The following is an 18,378-nucleotide window of genomic DNA, read 5'->3' on the forward strand; positions in this document are numbered from 1 at the left end:
ACCAAGTTAGGAGGTAGCTATAGATAAGATGGTGCCAAGTCTTTCTGAAGAGCCTACAGCTGAGCTGAGCCTTGGTGCTAAGCGGGAACCAGTCTTATCAAGAACCTGGGTGAGCATTTTAGGTGCAAGGAAGAGAAAGTATCTTAATTCAAAGTGACAATGAGCTTGTTGGAGAGCTCCAGTTAGAAAAACAGAAACAGCCTGTGTGACCAAAACAAAATAAACAAGAAGATTGGGTTTTGCTGTCTATGGGCAGGAGTTGGAATTGTCTTCTATGCAATGGGAAGACCCTTCAGAGTGGAAGCAGGGAGAGGACGTTGTCTGGGTTGTGCTTTTTTTTTTTTTTTAAGATTTATTTATTAATTTATCCAAGAACCGGAGTACAGGCCAGATGTGCAGGAGGGTGAGAGGATTCACCAGAGACAGAGCGGGGAACAGAACAGGCAGTCTGACAAAACAGACTGCCGAGGGGAGCAGCGGGCGTGGCGGGAGAGGTCTGCTGCACCATGTGGGATTCTCCCTGGCTGGCCAGGATCGAACCGGCGCTGCAGAGGCTGCGGACAGCTTCACGTGTGGCGCTCAACCGCCTGCGCCACCAGGGAGGCCCTGAGTTGTGCTTTTAAAACACTGAGAGGCAATGTGTTGAGGGTGGGGCAGCATCATGAGTTTAGTTTTAGACAGTTTAGGTTTGAAACTTGATGTAAACCTACCTGGTTTGTGTGATTTAAATAGTTGAGCCTCCAGGCATTTAATCCTCTTGTCTTTATCAGAGCTAATCCACACTGGTTCAGGACTGAGTCAATCAAGCAGGTTACAAACAGGAGGTAGAGCCGTCAGATACTTTTTATGCCATAGCACTTTGTGTCTCCAGACCCACCCTCCTGTGCTCTGCTTTGTGATGCTGGGTAGGATTCTGCAAATCACAAGGATGCTTTGCTTGCTGACTAGCAAAGCTTTGAGGCTTTGTAACTCAGAGCTGTAGAAGGAGACTGGAAGACAAATTGGAGAAGAGATTTGCTCCTTTTTATATCCTTCCCATTTGCCTCCTCTTCCTGGGAGCAGCACCCTGGCTCCCCTCTTTATTCTGACAGTGGCAGTTGGCTCCAGGAGCAGCAGTTGATCCAGGTTGCAGTTCCTCCAGCATTCCTGAATTTGTTTTCTCATCTCCTACTCAGGACGCCAGCCCAGCAGTGTCTCATCCTCAAATGTGTGGGGACCCTTCCTCCAAACCTCTAAGTATTGATAATTCCAAATTCCTTACTTTGTTTCCCCAGCCCTGTGAATATTTCTTTCTGCAGTGGCACCTCTGAGATGTTTTTATGTTCTTTTCACTTAACAATCTATATTAACAATGGCTGATCAAATAATTGTGCTTTCTAACTCTTGGAGACTCTAATTGATATAATTAGATGTTATCTCCTATAATCCTGCCTCAGTTTACTCAAGTGAAGAGAAAACAGGCAAATATACACAGCAGATATATACAAGTATTAGATGGTAGAGTTGGGATTTAAATTCAGTTTTGCTTTGATGGGTTTAGCTTGAAACTTGTGCTGTTAGTCACAAGCCATCTTATAATGTCTGAAAAACACATGGTTTTTCAATATCAAGTGGTAGGTGCAATTTTAAAATTCTGTAACAATTTTTATTGCTTTTCTCAAGTCTACTATCAGACATAGTATTCCCTAAAATGTATTCCAGTATACTACAAGACCTGGGAAGAATGTGTCCCAGGCTCAAGGAAATTTAAGGTTCACCAGATTCTGAACACCAGAAGAGGCACAATAAACATTAGCATAGAAAAGATTCTTAGAAATCTTAAATTCTTAGAAATTTATGTAACCAGGTAGCTTTTCATAAATTTTCTGACTTGGAACATCCTAAGGATGTGGACAATGTGGACTTCATCAATCTCTAATCTAAAATCTGTTCTGTGCACAATAGTGCCTGATAAGGACAAAGTTGTTGATATTCACAAGTATGGGATGCTCTTATTATAGAACTGGCTTTAATGAATATTGGGGAAGGGTTGTCTGATCTGTGCTTGATTATAGGAATATGACCTTAGATTTGTGTGTTTAGAAACTTCAACATTTAAACCTCTTGAAACATTTCAATTGTACATTCAGTTGGCAACTTTTTGCTTTTAAATGAGTATTTATTGATATAGCATTTGTTTATAGCATATGAATTTCCAGTGTCCAGTATTATAATCTAATATCTGCATGCACTACATCGTAATCACCACCAAAAGTCTCGTTTCCATCTATCACCACACATTTGGCTCCTTTTACCTACTTCTTCTCCCCCAGTCCCTTTCCCTCTGGTAACCACTAATCTGTTCTATAGTCTAAGAGTTTGTTTTTGTTTTATTTTTATTTGCTTTGTTTCATTACACATTTGTTTCATTACAACATATGAGTGAAATCATATAATGTTTGTCTTTCTCTATTTGACATCACACTTAACATAACACCCTCAAGGTATTATTGTCATATTTAGCCATTAATATCTTAATTGGAAAAATAAAAAAATAAAACTTTACAACTTTAGTTGGCCTCCTGATAGTTGGTCTTCTGGAATATTATCACAAATGTAAGATTTCATTCTTCTTTTATGGCTGAGCAGTAATCCACTGTGTGTATGTTCGTGCGTATATATGCAGCATCTTTACCAATTCACTCGCTGATGGACATTTAGGTTGTCTCTATAGTTTGCTATTGTAAATAATGCAAGATATTGGCAATTCCTAAATCAATGACCAATACAAACTAAAGATTTGATGACTCTTAGAAGAGTAACTTTCACTTTTTTTCTCAATCTACCAGCCTGGGATAAGATTTCCCTCCAACAGACTTAAGATCCTGCTTTTGTAATCCTGCCTTATATTAATCCTGTAACCAGGAGTAGTTTTGCAATGCTTCCTTTTAACCTTCTGACAGTATTTATTTGGATGTTTATCTATGACACCTTATGAAATGCTTTACTGTTAAAAAACTATAATTAATACTTCACACATTTATTTATTTTTAAGAACTGTGAACCCATCTGCATTTATGTTTGAAATTGTGATTCATTTGCCTGTGTTTTTATTTTATTTAAATAACTGTACCAGATAATTGGTTTGAACTATATATCGTTTAGAAATCAGCCAAAATGACAGTGCACCTGACTGAATATTCTAAAAACTAGAGTTAACACTTTTTGTCTAACTCCATTCTAGAGAAAGCTGTCTCAGAAGTTTTCTTCATGGAATAATATTCAGTCTTAAAAAGTAATGACATTCTGATGCCTGCTGTAATATGGATGAACCTTGACAGCATTATGCTAAATGACAGATGCCAGATGCAGAAGGATAGCATTGTACAGTATGATCCTACTTATAAGTGGCAAGGAGAACAGGCAAATTTACAGAGACAGAAATTATAGCAGTGGTTAGCAGAGACTGAGGGGGAGGGGTAGATGGGATTTATTGTTTGACGGATACAGAGTTTCAATTTGGTTAATGAAAAAGTTCTGGAAATGGTTGCGATGATCCCACCAACAAACAATGTGAATACACTTAACATTACTGAGTTTTACATTTAAGAATCATGAAAGAGTAAATGTTATGCTGCGTGTATTTTACCACCATCAAGGAAAAAAACAATTTTCTGCATGGATTCAACACACTTCTCCAATTCACATTCCATTTTGACTCCTGAAGAATAATCATAAATGTTCAAGCCTTTGGTGGTGGCTTTCTATTTACCTAACACTGGGTTTAAGAATTCTTTTTACTGGGAGAATTATCTAAATGGAAGAACTAAAAAGAATTTGAAAACCATCATAAGAGAGGTAAGAACTTTAGTGAAAAGAGAGAACAGATTCCTGGAGAGCCCAGGCCCTTACCTGAGGTTCGCCCCACTGGGCTTGCCTTGTGCCAGCAGCTTGGCTTTTGACTTCATGGTCCCGCCCGTGGGGGTAAGAATGTCCTGGGCCTAGAGGAGATTGGTGCAAGCAATTAGCACTCTGCCCTGGGTGAACAGAATGCCTGCTTTCTATCCAAACGTGTGCCTTGCTAACACGGATATATTCCTGAGCGCCTCCTAATGAGATCTGAGCTCAAATTTAGCCTCCCTAAGCCACGGCCTCCAGGTCTTACCAATTTGCTTTTCACCTTTGCTATCTTAGTTGATCTGACTCCTGATTTAGATTCCCCACATTCCATCTGTCACCAGTTTTGCACTTCCTTCCTCCACATCTCTCTCTTCATCCCCTCGAATTCTGATTCAAGCCCTGACAACCATGTCCTGTCCTTATCACACGGCTTCATATCTTTGAAGAGCAAATAAGGCGTGTTTCTATATGAGGCAGACCCAAGACGTAAATTAGCCAAACTAACACACTCTCATTTGTGCATAAAAAAGGGAAAATTAGCATTTATCAGGTACTTACTATGAGCCAGTAGCTTCCAGACCTATAACAAGCTTGTAAGAGCTGGCATTACAGTTATTTTTCAATAATATTTCTAATACAGAGGTTGTGCCAGGTCAGGAAGCACACTAGATCCTAGTGGCAAAAAGAAGAGACTTTTAGCTGATGCAGATGCTAACTTGGTTCACTTTAGACCAGTCTTCAAATTGCCTCCATTCTGGGCTCTTCTGTTCAGTCACCCATCTCTAGTTTTTTAATAGTCAGTCTCTACATCTTGACCTGAATTGCCTACTCCCGCCAGCAGGCACCTAAGTGGTTCTTCACCTTTCCTGAGTACAGGCAACAGAGAACCATCTGACCGGGTCTGATCCTACCAAGAAGTGGTTTCCCTGCCAACCAGACAGGTTTCTGTGCACCCAAATCCCATTCCTCCCAGATTATGCCTCATCATCTGTTCTTTGGGAGTTAAACTTTGCATTAAAACTCATATCACATTAGATCATGTGATATTATGCACGGTAGCCCTAGGAGACCTCCAGGTCCTTTAAAATATGCAACTTTTGGGTCTCCCTGATGGTGCAGGGGTTAAAGACAGCTCTATCAAGCTATCCACAGCCACTGCAGCTAGGGAGAAAACCACATGGTGCAGCTGGCCTCTTCTGCCTCGCCCACTGCTCCCCTCAGCTGTGTATTTCAGTCTGCCTGTTCTGCTCCCCACCCAGTCTCTGGTGAATCTTCTCACCCACCCCCACCTCTGGCTTACACCCCAGGTCTTGCATGCATAAATAAATAAATCTTTAAAAAAATAAAATAATGCAACTTTTAAAATAGTGATGCTTTTGTTTGCTTTTTTTCTTGAATCTATAATGCATGACCCTTGAACCTAAAATGAATTTTCATGGATTAGTCATTGCAGTATCCTCCTGGTGGTGATGGGTAGGAGAAGGCCATTGCCATCTAAAAAGAATCAGATTTTCTTGGCCATTTTGCATGTTATTACCTCAAGTCTTACAATAACACTATCAAATGAGTGGTATTACCTTCATATTCTAGGTGGTAAAATAGATAAAAAAAAAAAACCTATCCAGATTGCACAGGTGGTCAGGTCATATTTGGAATACTTTGTCCAGTTCCCAGGGCCACTTTAAGTCAGCAGGTAGTCTGTCCATTCAGGAAGGTCCTGCAAGTAGCAGATGCTGAAATTGCATTAGACATATGAGTCATTTATTGGGAGAAATACCTGTGGAGATTAAATGGGAATGGAGCAAACTCAGGTGGGAAGAGCCTTCAGACTAGGTCTGTAAAAGTAGAGGGGAAATAAAGGTTGGGCACAGAAGTCCCTCAGACCAGCATAGTTCTGAGAAAGCTGCACTAACCAGATGGGGTGTCCCTGAGCAAAGATGATCTGAAGGAGAAGTCTTGTGTTAGCAAGTTCTAGAACCTGTGCCATGTTCAGTCACTGACTGGGGCAGCCCTGGGGGGTGTCCTTGGCACAAATACCATGAGGAACCTACAGAGGTAGCAGTTGGATTTGGCAATACAACCCTATAACAGCTTCCTGAAGGAGAACTGATGAGTGCCCGCTGTGGCTGCCATGGGTGGGAGTGACAGAGAGACAGAGCCAAGACTGAAGAAAGCACATTGTAATCATCTGACAATGATCATTCCAGTGTCATCTAAATAGCCACTGAGATGGATGGGTGTGGCCTGTGACATTCAGATTTCTGAATTTCAGGGGCAGAAATGTCAGGTGACCAACAAAATCTGCCAATTTTTATTTCTCCAAATGAGGATATTAATAGGTAAAAATAACTGATTACTACCACAATTTAATATAATACTCCAAAACCGATAGAGCATAATCTCAGAGTTGAACAAATTTAGAGAAGTGAACAAGTATTGTTCTTAAATACTCACATTTTGCTGTTTAGGTAAAAACACCCTCACAGACTCAGCACAGTCCAGGGCCCGGTAAGATGGGATGGGTGGATCTTGGAAGTACCTTCCTTCCCTGTGACTCATTCATTCAGCTACACTTCTGTGTTGTGGGCCCTATGAGATATTGAGGGCCATAAGGGTGAAAAAGGACTTGGGGAGTTTAAAATCTGGAGAGTTGAGAGAGATAATAAAGAGGGAAACAAATGAATAAAAAATACAGTTTTTGTATTGTACTACTACTCTAGGTGGCATAGTTTATACAGGTCTTTGTAAAAAGGTGGTATTTCAGTAAAGGCCTGAAGTCACCCTTTGCAAGTGCTGAATGAGGAAAGACATAATTCTCCAAGAATAGTAAGGGCAAAGATCTTCAGAAGGGAGTGAGCTTGGCTCATCTGAGGAAGTGGAGTGAGCAGGCTGAGGTCGCAGCAGGCTAAGGAGGCAAGGAAGGCCTGCGGGCGAGGTTGTGTTTCCAACGTGTGGGCCTGAGCGTCCACTGCACAGCTACCACAACCTTATTTTAGTGACAGATACTGAAACTGCAGAAGTTCATAGGAATGAACACGAAGTTCATGGAGAAAGATGACTGGGTATTTCCCTAGAAACTTCCAAAGGACAGATATCACATTTATCAGGTCCCTCCTTTTGTAGGCTAAAAAAAGAGAAAAAAAAGTAGCAGTCTATATTAGATAAACATAAAAAATATATTGGTTTCATGGGATATTGTTCTTTTTCTGTAGCAATTAGTTATAGACATGCGTAGGCCTCCTTTTGGAAATGAAAATAAAAATTTAAAGCCAACATAGAAAAGATAAAATAAGATGAGTGTCTTCTAGTGGCAGCCCAAGTGACTCTTAGCAAGTGTATTTATTTATTTATTTTTTATTTTTTTTTTTAGATTTTTTTTTAAAATTAATTTATTTATTTATACAAGCACTGGGTACAGTCAGAAGCGCGGGAGGGTGAGAGAATTCACCAGAGCGGGGAGCAGAACAGGCAGAAGGACCGAAGTACACTGCTGAGGGGAGCAGTGGGCGGCAGGAGAGGTCTGCGCGCCATGTGGGACCCTCCGCTGGTGGCCGGGGAGCAGCCGGGGATCGAACCGGCACCGCAAAGGTTGCAGGCAGCTTCGCAACCCAGCGCGCAACCACTGCGCCACCAGGGAGGCCCTAGCAAGTGTATTTAAGAAACTCTAACCTTGAAGCTCTTCAGAGTTTTCTCACTCAGTGTTGTGCAAACCGGCCCAATCACAAAATAGCGTAGAACACTTTCTAAACAGTCTCAAGTCTGTGTCCAAGTAAACAGAATTATCAGGCAAAGGGCTGGGGAGTCTGTGTGTTTATGAATATCACAGGTAAGCCTTGTGACAGTTTGGTAAAAACTGTCATTGAGACTCAGCCAGGACATTTAAGATTCTGAGTCACTGAATCTACAGAGGAATTAGAGTTCTGCATTTTTGAAATAAGCCTCCAGGTAATTCTGATGCTCAAAGCTCATGGACCCCCTTTAAGAAACATTGTGTTAAAGTTAGGTATTATTTCAATTCATACCTTGGTTCTCACTGCTAAAGCACAGACAGCATTTACTATGAGTCGGTACCTCTCTCTCTATCTGCCAACACTCCACATATGCCATTTCTGTGTTTTAAATTTTTTCTACTTAATTTTGTTTTTCAGTTTTTTATTAAGAAACATTTCAAGGGCCTCCCCGGTGGCGCAGGGGTTGAGCGCTGGGTTGCGAAGCTGCCCGCGGCCTCTGCGGCGCCGGTTCGATCCCCGGCTGCTCTCCGGCCACTGGAGGAGGGTCCCACATGGCGCGCAGACCTCTCCTGCCGCCCGCTGCTCCCCTCAGCAGTGTACTTCGGTCCTTCTGCCTGCTCTGCTCCCCGCTCTGGCTCTGGTGAATTCTCTCACCCTCCCGCGCTTCTGACTGTACCCAGTGCATGTATAAACAAAACAAACAAATGAATAAATAAATAAATAAAACATGCCTCTATTAAAAAAAAAAAAAAAAAGAAACATTTCAAGCATACAGAAACATCTGAAAGATGTCAGATGCAGAGCCCATCTTCACCACCTATTTCAACCTTTGCCACATTTGCTTTTTCTACATATCTAGGCAGATGTTTCTTGCTTTATGATTTTAAAGTGGTTGCAGACATCTTGACCTGTCTCTTACCCAAACACCTCAGCATGGATATCCTTAAAAACAACACGTTCATAATAATCACATAATCACAACAGCATGTTACAGCTAACAAAAGTCGTAAAAATCACCTAATATTAGCAAATTCCAAGCCTATGTCCAAATTTCCTCCCATTGTCCCCCAAATGATTCTTGTAGTTATTTTTGCAAACCTGGATGCACTCAGCGATAACACAGTACATTGGTTGTGTGTATTTTGTCTCTTTTAATCTAGAACAGTCCTTTCTACCATTTTCCCCAGACCAGTTGTCTTGGAAAATGCTCTTCTTTCTGTTTGTCTGACTGTTTTCTCATGGAGTTATACTAAACATTCAAACAAATAAATAATTCCCACACACATACACATATGTATATTTCTAGTAATTTCTAGAAAAATAGATTTCTTTGTTCTCGCCCATCCCATATACCATCTTTTTCCTTTTTAAATAATCATAGTTAATAATGTTTGTTGAATACTTACTATGTGACTGGCACTTTTTAAGAAATCTAAATGTATGGACTTATTTCCTCTTCATAATGACAATATAGAGCTATTACCAAAAGAAACTGAGGCACAAAGTGGGAAGGGACTTGTAACAGGTGAGTGGACTAGTAAATAGTGAGGCTGGGCTCCAAGTTCAGGATGCCTGCTTCAGTGCTAGCTTCCTTAACCACAAAACTGATGTCATAGCATAGACCTTATCCTACGACTTAAAAAACAACATGTTTCCAGGGCATACATATAAATGTGACTCATATTTTTATCCACAACAATTTATCATAAAGATTAAACATTGAAAAATTGGAGGAAGTGAACAGTGAACAACTCCTTAACAAGTAGATTCTACAATTAACATTTTGCCATATTTGTTTGATCACATACACATTTATCTAGGTATTCCTCTGTCCATCCATAAAGCTGTCATATCTCTGATGCATTTTTCCCAAGTTTAACTCTTTTTTCAAAAAGTAGGTGTATAAAATTTATGGCATACAGGTTATTTATCCCTTCCTTTATAGACAGGTATAATGTTCTGTTATTACAAACAATGCTGAAATGAACATTCTTGCATTTATTATACTTTAGTAATGTTTTTCACTTCAGCAGGATAGATTTTTAAAAAGAAATTAACAGCTTAAGAGATTTAATTTTAGTAGATATGGCTTGATCATTTCCCACTAGCATATGACCACTGGCAAGTCTGGGAAGGTCTTCATATTTCTTCCTTTTGTTTTGTCTTATTATTGCTAAAAAAAAATATTGACTTAAAATAGACAAACATGAAGTTCTCAGGATGTTTGATTGTTATAAACAGCATCTATACATCCTGGCCTTTACTGGATGCTATCAGTGTTTAAGATTTTGTCATCTCTATTGAAAATATTTATCCAACAGGTACCAGATACTTAGCTTCTTCCTGAAGGTGCTGGCAGAATTTCTGCCTCCTCTGATCTTTTAACAATGCGTGTGACCTTCATCCAGGTCTACTGAGTAAAGTACCTTTCAGTGAAATGTGTGTATGAGTGTGTGTGTGTGTGTGTGCATGTGTGCGCCCGCACCATGAGCATATTTTCCACTCCCCACTAGAGGACAAATACTGTTGGTTGATCAAATAAATGAGTGAAATATGGGGAAGGAGTCCAGAAATACAGATAATGGCTAAACCCTGGAGTCTTTGTATACCTGGCCAAAGAGTTTGCAAGGTATTTAGTGTCGATTGGTGGATACAGCTTTGTGAACTCTGTATGTGTACATGGTTTACTATACTAAAGTATAAGTGGAGTACATTACTATACTAAAGTATAAGTATAAATACAAGAATGTTCATCTCAGCATTGTTTGTAATAGTAAAACATTATACCTGTCTGTAAAGGAAGGGATAAATAACCTATATGCCATAAATTTTATACACCTACTTTTTAATACACCTACTTTCCTAACCTGGTGTCTGGCACAAAATAGGTAACAGGAAGCATTTTTAAAAATGAGTAAATAAGGGATATTGGACAGAAACATTAATAATCTCCCCTATTTTCATTTTCCAACTGCTGTGAATAATTAGTACTTGCTAGCTACTTTTTAATGATAACTGGCTGCAGGTTCACATAGGAAAAAATTCACATTTAATGGAAAAACAAGTATTTAGCTGATAGAATCACCTTCCGCTCTCAGAGTCCTGACTTCACTCTGAGAGCAAGCAGCACCCTTAGATTATGTGCATGTCTTCCCGGTGAAAGAAAAGGCCCAGAGGAAAAGGAACTCGCTAGTACCATTAACTGGTAAAACCAAAAGGGACGGGTAATTCATATCATCTCTGTATTTCTCAAAAAAGCTTGAGAATCAGCTAAGTTACTATCTTTTCCGCAGTCAAAGGCTGTTGTAAGGACTGAACTCTGCCAATAGGTGGTAGTATTTTCTTTCTTCAGTATAAGGATTCTTGAAGATTTGTCTCAAGATTTTTGTATTCTAGTTTTACTATTCGTTTAGTAAGGTCAGGCGACAATATATAAGTTAATGAAAATGATGTTTCCCTTATTTTCTTAAAAAAATAATAAAACTCTAGATGGTGAACTTTTGCTTTAACTGCAGTTGATAGTAAGGTATAAACTACCAGGCAGATGGTGCTCTAACTCTACTGTGCATTTCCTGACAGAAGTTACTACCAAGAACTAGGGAACATAGCAATGTCTTGGAGCAAATGCGTGTCAAGCTTTTCTGCCTTCATAATAATGACACCAAACAAAGCCCCCAAACATTGACTCTAGAATTCTTGATTTCTAATAGGGCAAAATATTCATTAAATTATGCTGATAATTTTCCTGGCTAGTTAATGACGAACATCAAAAATATTCCCACGCCCTATTTTAATGGTAACACCTACATTTTTGTAGTTCCACGAGACCTTTGGATACTCCAACAGAGGGTTTGGTGCTGCCACGTGTCTGACACCAACTAAATGGTACAGAAACTAAGTTTGAGGAAGGAAGGATAGAAATTCCAGGAACTCAGGGTATAGTTGAAAGACCTAACTGCTCATTGGTGGAATAATATCTCAGATACTTTATCTTCAAAAAAAAAAACAAAAACCACACCTATTAGCAAAAAGTACACCTTTATAAACAAAGCCTCGAATTTGTGGAGTAAAAAAAAAAAAAAAAACGAGAATCCAGTATTTCACTGAAAACACGGAAATAGCCCAAATTTGGTTAAGTCCACAGATGAATTTTCAACTCATACTAAAAGGCACAGTGTTTTTTTTTTTTTTTTTTTTTTTTAGGTTTTAAGGTATTGTTTGCTAATCTTCCACTATTTAGACTAGCGGGGGCGATTTCCCTGCCCACGCTTTACTGCTGGGTTTCGGGGCGTACCCTGCTAACCTCTCCCGCACCGCGAGGATCGCCGAAGTCCCTGCCTGGACGGCCTCGCGCACTCCAGAGCCAGGTAAAGCTCGCCCAGCCCCGCGACTCAGACGCGCTGACAGGTGGCCTCGTCCGCCTCCCTGCCGCCCCGGGCGGCCTCTCCGCCTCCGCAGGCCCGCAGCCAGCGCACCTGGCAAAGCTCCAGCGCAGACCCCATAAGTGGGGAGGCATCCCCGGGGGGCAGCGAGGACCAGGAGGGGCATGGGGCCGACTGCTAGGCCGCCGACAGGGGTTAAGGGCATCCGGGCCCAAGACGGCCGTGGGTGACAGGGTCAGGCACTTCTCTTGCTCCTCGGACAAGAATCCTGTTGCGCTCGGCTTCCAGCTACGTCCAGATCTGCTCATGGCCCCTCCGACTCCTCCGCCCTAGACGTCGGCGACCCCCGGCTCGGGTCCGCGCTTCCAACGGCAGTGACCCCAAGTCTCCGCCCCTCGCGTACTAAACCGCTTGGCCACCCCGGGGCCCAGCGGGGCCAAGGGGTCACCCGAGTCGGCGAACTACATTCCCAAGGTCGAGCAGCCGGTGGCAGCACCGCCCCCAGCTCCAGGGCCCTCCGGACCCCCTCCGGCCAGCGCTCCCGCGGCTCCAGCGCCCCAGTCCTTCCCGGAGACGCGCGCAGCAGCGGGGAGGAATTCACTCGGACCCCTCCCCTTCCCCAAACTTCTTCCCTCCGCCCCCCCGGGTTCCTCCAACCCGACCCCACTGCGCCATCCGGCTCCTCCCTCTCCGTCCCCCTCCCCCCTTTGGGTCCCCACTTAGGAATCCACCCCCCTCCCCCGCTCCGGGCCGGGTCCGGGGATCCTCCCCCAACCCCCCCCCCCCCGCGAGCTGCCGTCGCCGCCGCCCGGGTTCCTCTCCCCCCGGCTCGGGCGCTCCCTGCCAAGCCCATGATGTAATGGTGTATGTTAATCAGTAGCATGTGGGGAGCTCCGGCTCGGGCAGCTCAGTCCTCCGCGAGCCGACACAGGAGGCAGCAACCGCAGCGGCGGCGGGGACCCCAGTCCGCAGAGCCGCGCTCCCCCAGAGCCGCCCGCCCGACGGCATGGCCCGCGGCCCGCAGTCTGGGCGCCCCCAGCCTCGCCAATAAGCGCCGCGGCTCCGGACCCGCGCGTGGGACCCCGAGCCGCCGGGATGAGCCGTGCGGAGGTGAGCGCCCCCACATTCCCACCGCCGGCAGGGGACCCGCGGGTCTTTGGGGCTCCTTCCCGGGGAACTTCCCCCTCTGTTGGAGAAGTTCTGGGAGCCGCGAAGCAGGATGCTAGGAGCGAGCTGCCCCGCGAGGGCCGGGCTGCTGGGCTCGCCTCTCCTACGCTGGCGCCATCGAGACAGGGGTAGGACTGGGGCAGCCCAGGAAGCCGAACTTTCTTTTTTGCTGTCGGTGGGGGGCGTGTGCCCGCGGCGCGGAGCCGCAGTCCCGGAGGAGCTGCCCGGCTCGCGGGGGAAGCGGCGCTGCGCACTCCGGCTCTCCCCGCGCGCGCCGTGCGCCCGGGGCCGCGCCGCCTTCGGCCTGGACGTGCGGGCTGGGCGCTGGGCGGGACAGATCCACCCGTAGGCGGCGGCAGCGGGGCCAGGATGCCTAAAGCACACACGCGCGTACCCAGACACACACTCACACCTACACACACGCACTCGCACGTCTGATCGCTCGGGGCGAAGCAGGCCCTCGGAGACCCGGGTGGGCTGGACCGACGCGGTGCCGCGCGGCGCTGGAGAGCCGGGGCTCCGGCTGCGCCTCCGCCCGCTGCGCTCGGAGCTTTGGGTGGGGAGAGTTTATTTTTGTCTCGAGCTGCCGCCGCGGCTGCTCACGGCCTAAATCCAGAGGGGCGCCTGGCAGTGGAGATGCTGGCTGTTGCTGTAGATGGAGCTGCAGCCGCTCGGCTGCTTCTCCAGTAGGAGGAGGTGGAGGAATTGGAGGAGGAGGAGGAAGGAACTCGCGCTGCTGCTGCTGCTGCCTCCGCCTCTGCTTTGCATTAGCCCCCCACCCCCACCCCCGCGCCCCTTCGCAACCGCATTGCAAGTTTTCTGCGCGAGGAAGATCTGTTGCTGGTGCGGTGCTGGCGCGCGCAGGCACAGCCCCCGAGGCCACCCCCCGAGGCCACCCCGGGTGGGGTGTGTGGGGAGCACCAGCCGTTCGCAGCGGCAGCAACAGGGAGCCTTGGGGGCTGCTCCCGCACCTGGGAAAGAGGCTTCTTGCCATTCCCAGAAAGAGAATAGCTCATCTCCCGCATCGGGGCGCGCAGGGGGCTGCCGGGACTCAGGGGACCGAACCCTCCGCGGGGCGCCCCCCCCCGCCCCCTCTGATGCACTGGTTTCCCGGGCGCGCTCTCCTGCTGGCCGAGGTCTCACTGCAGCCCTTTTTCTCCTTCCAGTGGTGATCGCCGCCCGGGAATGCGGGTGTGAAGGGTCCGAGCTGCCGCCCAGCGGGAAAGAGACCCCGCGACGCCGGAAATCACCATCCCGGAGCTGCGAGGAGGGGAGGGGGCCAGAGCCTTCCTCGTTCAGTTTGTGTGCCTTGGGAGGAATTCTTTAAAAATAATTGTATTTTAAAAAGAAACATTTCCGTGCTGCTGGCTGTCATCATCTCTGGGGAAATCAGCCAGAACCACCGGAACGCAGCTGAACCCAGACGAGAGAGGCAGGAGCCCGGCAGTACCTGCAGCGTCCGGGCGCCAGAGCCACCTTGGAACCGATCGTGTAGCCGGCGGCCGCGGGGCTGCGGCTCCGCCAAACTTTGGGGCGGGCGGGGAGGGTTGGGGTGCCCAGGGGGCTTTGTAGACCGAGGGCCGCCCCCTAACCATGATGTTTCGCGACCAGGTCGGGGTGCTGGCGGGCTGGTTTAAGGGCTGGAATGAGTGTGAGCAGACTGTTGCGCTGCTGTCGCTGCTCAAGCGCGTGAGCCAGACCCAGGCCCGATTCCTTCAGCTCTGCCTGGAGCACTCGCTGGCCGACTGCGCCCAACTGCACGTCCTGGAAGGCGAGGCCAACACCCCCGGTAAGTGCGCGGCCGCGACGGTCCCGCCTGTCCCTTCATTACCCCCCCCTCCCCTGTCTCCGGCCCGGGCCCCGCCCCCGGCTGCTGCTCCGCAGGAACCCAGACGGCGCGGGCCCCCAGGTCTTTGGCACCCGCCACCCCCAACCCCCTGCAAACCCCGCCGCCCACCTACCTCCGCTGGCCGCTTTGGTCTTTTGCCCACTGTCAGCTCCTTCAGTCCATTCCGTGTGGTAGCTAAGGTAGCATGAATGATTGATTTTTCTCTCATGCAGTTTCCTGGGAAATAAGTAAGTCAGGTCACGTAGAGTCTGGGTTTTCTGGGCTTCCCCCCTCCCTCCCTTCCTTTGGGCAACGTGGCTCTCTGGATTTCAGCAACTTGAACCTCAGGACTGCCCTTCAGAAGCCAAGCTCTAAGGTGGTATGAGGAATACGTTGAGATTTATTTTATTTTTCGTTTTTTCCCCATGGATATTCCAATTTTAGAGCTCGGTTTTCAGAATAATATGTAGGTGACGCTACAGACTATTAAGTGATGTTTGCAGTTCATATACTATGTGATTATACCTGTGTCTCACCGGCTGTTCATGTTGATAAGGATCTTGTAGAAAGGTCTAGAGAGCAGGCATGAATCAGGGCCCTGCATGCTTTTAAAGGTTAGGAAACTTCACTGAATACAACAGAATTGCTTCATGTTATCCCACTGGCATTTGGACACCTCAACTAGTGCAGAAAGTGAATATTACTGGGCAGGTTCAGCGGTTTGCTGTTTGCTAGCATGGGTGGTGACACGGTGAAATAATATCCCCGGCTAGTGGGTGGGTGAGGATGGGGGAGGGGAAAGGTCTGTTAGTTGTAATTTTGGAAAGGGGAAATTCTTTAGTTGGTGCTGCAGCAGGAGGGTGAACAGAGCCCCCAGTGTTTACGCAGGGAAAAGAATGCAGGGTCCTCCTCCAGCTGTTCCATGTTAGAGCCACCAGCCTGGAAGACTCAACAGAGGTCTGGGCTGCCATTTAACGACAAGGTCCAGTCCAGGGCAGCAGGGCTTGGGAGACACTGGAGCGAGTGAGCCTGTCAGGGAGTAAGAAAGGAACTGGCCTCCTCCTTGCTACTCCGTGCTGTGGTGCTCATGATGCTGAAATCACTAGGATGGGATGTTTCCATATATAGAATCACAGGCTGGAAGTGACTGCTGGAAATCCTTGCAGTCCTTTTCCTGACCAGAGAAAACCACCCCCCAAGGACCTTGTGCTGCCAAGTATGGAGGGCCATATGGAGGGAGGGCCCACAGCCTCATTCCCCCCCATTCAGCATGAGCCCCACAATCCATACCCAGTTAGTCACAAGAGTGCCAGTGGCAGGGCCCCATTATGTTCAGTTCCATGTTTATAAATAGCCCAAGTGCAGCCTCCTTTATAAGGGTGTGGAAGCATAAGTAGGATAACCGATGACCCCTCTCTTTCCTTCTGTCCTTAATGTGAAAGGGTAGCCTGGTTCACCTCCTTGATTTTGCTTTCTCAACTTTGACAAACAAACAAGGTTATATAAACTTTTGTGGTTTTTAGAATGTTAAGGATTTAAATGCTATATAGTAGTTTATTTTGAATGCTTGATTTCAGGCTTGTACTGGCTATTTAAAATTATGATAATTAATCTTTAGATTATGCAGTCTTAGATCAACAGTGTTTTTCTGTGAGTAAAGGGGATTTTCCTCCGTATAGCAGCTATCCATTTAGGGGTTTAGGAAGTGAAGCCAATAAGTGTACAGAATTAAAAAGAGGTTGTTTAGTTAAAAGAACTTGTAACTTAATAAGCTAAGAAAAGATTGAACTGTGAGTTTTAAAAAGGTACTTGGTACATTTTTCTATCAAAAATTTTCCCTGTATTTATTTGTGTGAGATACATACTACCTGTTCATGCTGCTAAATGCTGTAAATGTCTGAAATATAGAACCATTATCTAAGACAGGAGCCAGATTTCTAGATTAATCTTTCCATCTGGACATTTTGCTTTAGAAACCTTTGTACTTGTTTTTATTGTGTAGACAGGACAGAAATTCACTAAGTCGAATAATGGGTTAGTTTACTTCTGCAATACGGGGATCATACAGAGCATCGAGATTTGTCATAGCATATCTTGAGTTTGGAGTGTGGCTCTCCTCTGCATCTGGAACCTAGCCAGAACCAGGAAAGGGACAGAAGTGCCCACTCAGCAACAGGAAGAGATGGTATGAAGTCCAGGAGAATACTCCAGGCCCTGTATCAACATCCTTATTCTTATTTTAGGCAACAATTGTAACACTTTTTTATTTGAAAAGTGCTTCCTAGAATATTAGGGGTAGCACATTTGGAAAGGGATGAAAGGGTGCCATAACCAGCAATGAAAAGCGACTCTTACTTGACAATTAGGAAAGAGAAAGTAAAATTATAACTTTAGACACAAGAATTGGGAGTAAAAGCCCTTCAAGGTCTGGGAATATTAGAGTAGGAGCTCTCAATGAATGCTGTGGGCATTACTCTAGAATAGCATAAACCACTCATCTCCATTTGCCTCCAATGAAAGTGAACTCCAAAAAGGATAAGTTTTGAAAAACTGTCTTTAAGAACAGTGAGAAATACACAATATACTTTGGAAATACTGACACTCAAGATAATTAACCTCCAAAGTTGTTTTGGTGTGTAAAGCTTTGACCCATTCAGAAAACTAGGCTGTGGAGAATGACTCATTCATTGGCTAGCTGATGTTTCCTATACCAAAATCATCATATTCCACTTACTTTATTTTGTACTTATCAATTAAACAAACATTTCTTTCAGTATTGAGAGATTTTAAAACTTGATGAATAACCCAAATTCATATCTGGGTCTTAATCTCAGTATAATAAAGAAAAAATAATTAGTAATAATATGAACTTAGGTATTTTCTCCAGGTCTGACTCTAAACAAATAATCTTTCCAGTTAACCATGATTTATTTGAGATTTGTGGGATATATTTTGATATTCTTTGTTCTCTTAAATTTAACATTTATTGGGGGTATCCAGTGGTTCACTGGTTCAACCTCATGTTCATGGTCATTTGAGGTCTAAAGAGAATGGTTGCATTAGTCCCTGAGGGTGCTCTCCGAGCACTGTAGCAGATTGTGTCCAGAACCTCCTCAGCTTAGATAAATGTCCTTCAGTCATCAGCCCAGAGTAACATTGAGACTTTTCACCAGTCTTAGTTTGTGGATGACTGTTTCAGGGGCTAACAGTTCATTCGATACCTACAAATGGCAAACGTGGAACCCACTTATCTTACTTGCAGTTCTCAAAAGAAAAATAGCTTGTGTGGCATTAAATATTTACAACTTTTGTCATTTGGACTTGAAATACATTTTCCAGTGGAAGCAATGAAATAAATGGAGATTCGCAAATTAACCCACAAAGATTTATA

The 18,378-nt window shown here is 45.1% G+C and overlaps 1 protein-coding gene across 2 annotated transcripts in view; it reads left to right on the forward strand.

The window, feature by feature from the left end:
* Positions 1-14,752: 14,752 nt before the first annotated feature.
* SAMD4A (sterile alpha motif domain containing 4A) overlaps positions 14,753-18,378 on the forward strand; it is a gene marked incomplete at both ends in the record, with an annotated part of 201,511 nt that continues 197,885 nt past the window's right edge. For both annotated transcript variants that reach the window (XM_084241077.1, XM_084241078.1), the window contains one exon: positions 14,753-14,948. In XM_084241077.1, coding sequence (XP_084097203.1) covers positions 14,753-14,948 — 196 coding nt within the window. The remainder of the gene's footprint in view (positions 14,949-18,378) is intronic.

Source organism: Talpa europaea, assembly GCF_964194135.1.
Source record: "Talpa europaea genome assembly, chromosome: 8".
NCBI lineage: Eukaryota > Metazoa > Chordata > Mammalia > Eulipotyphla > Talpidae > Talpa > Talpa europaea.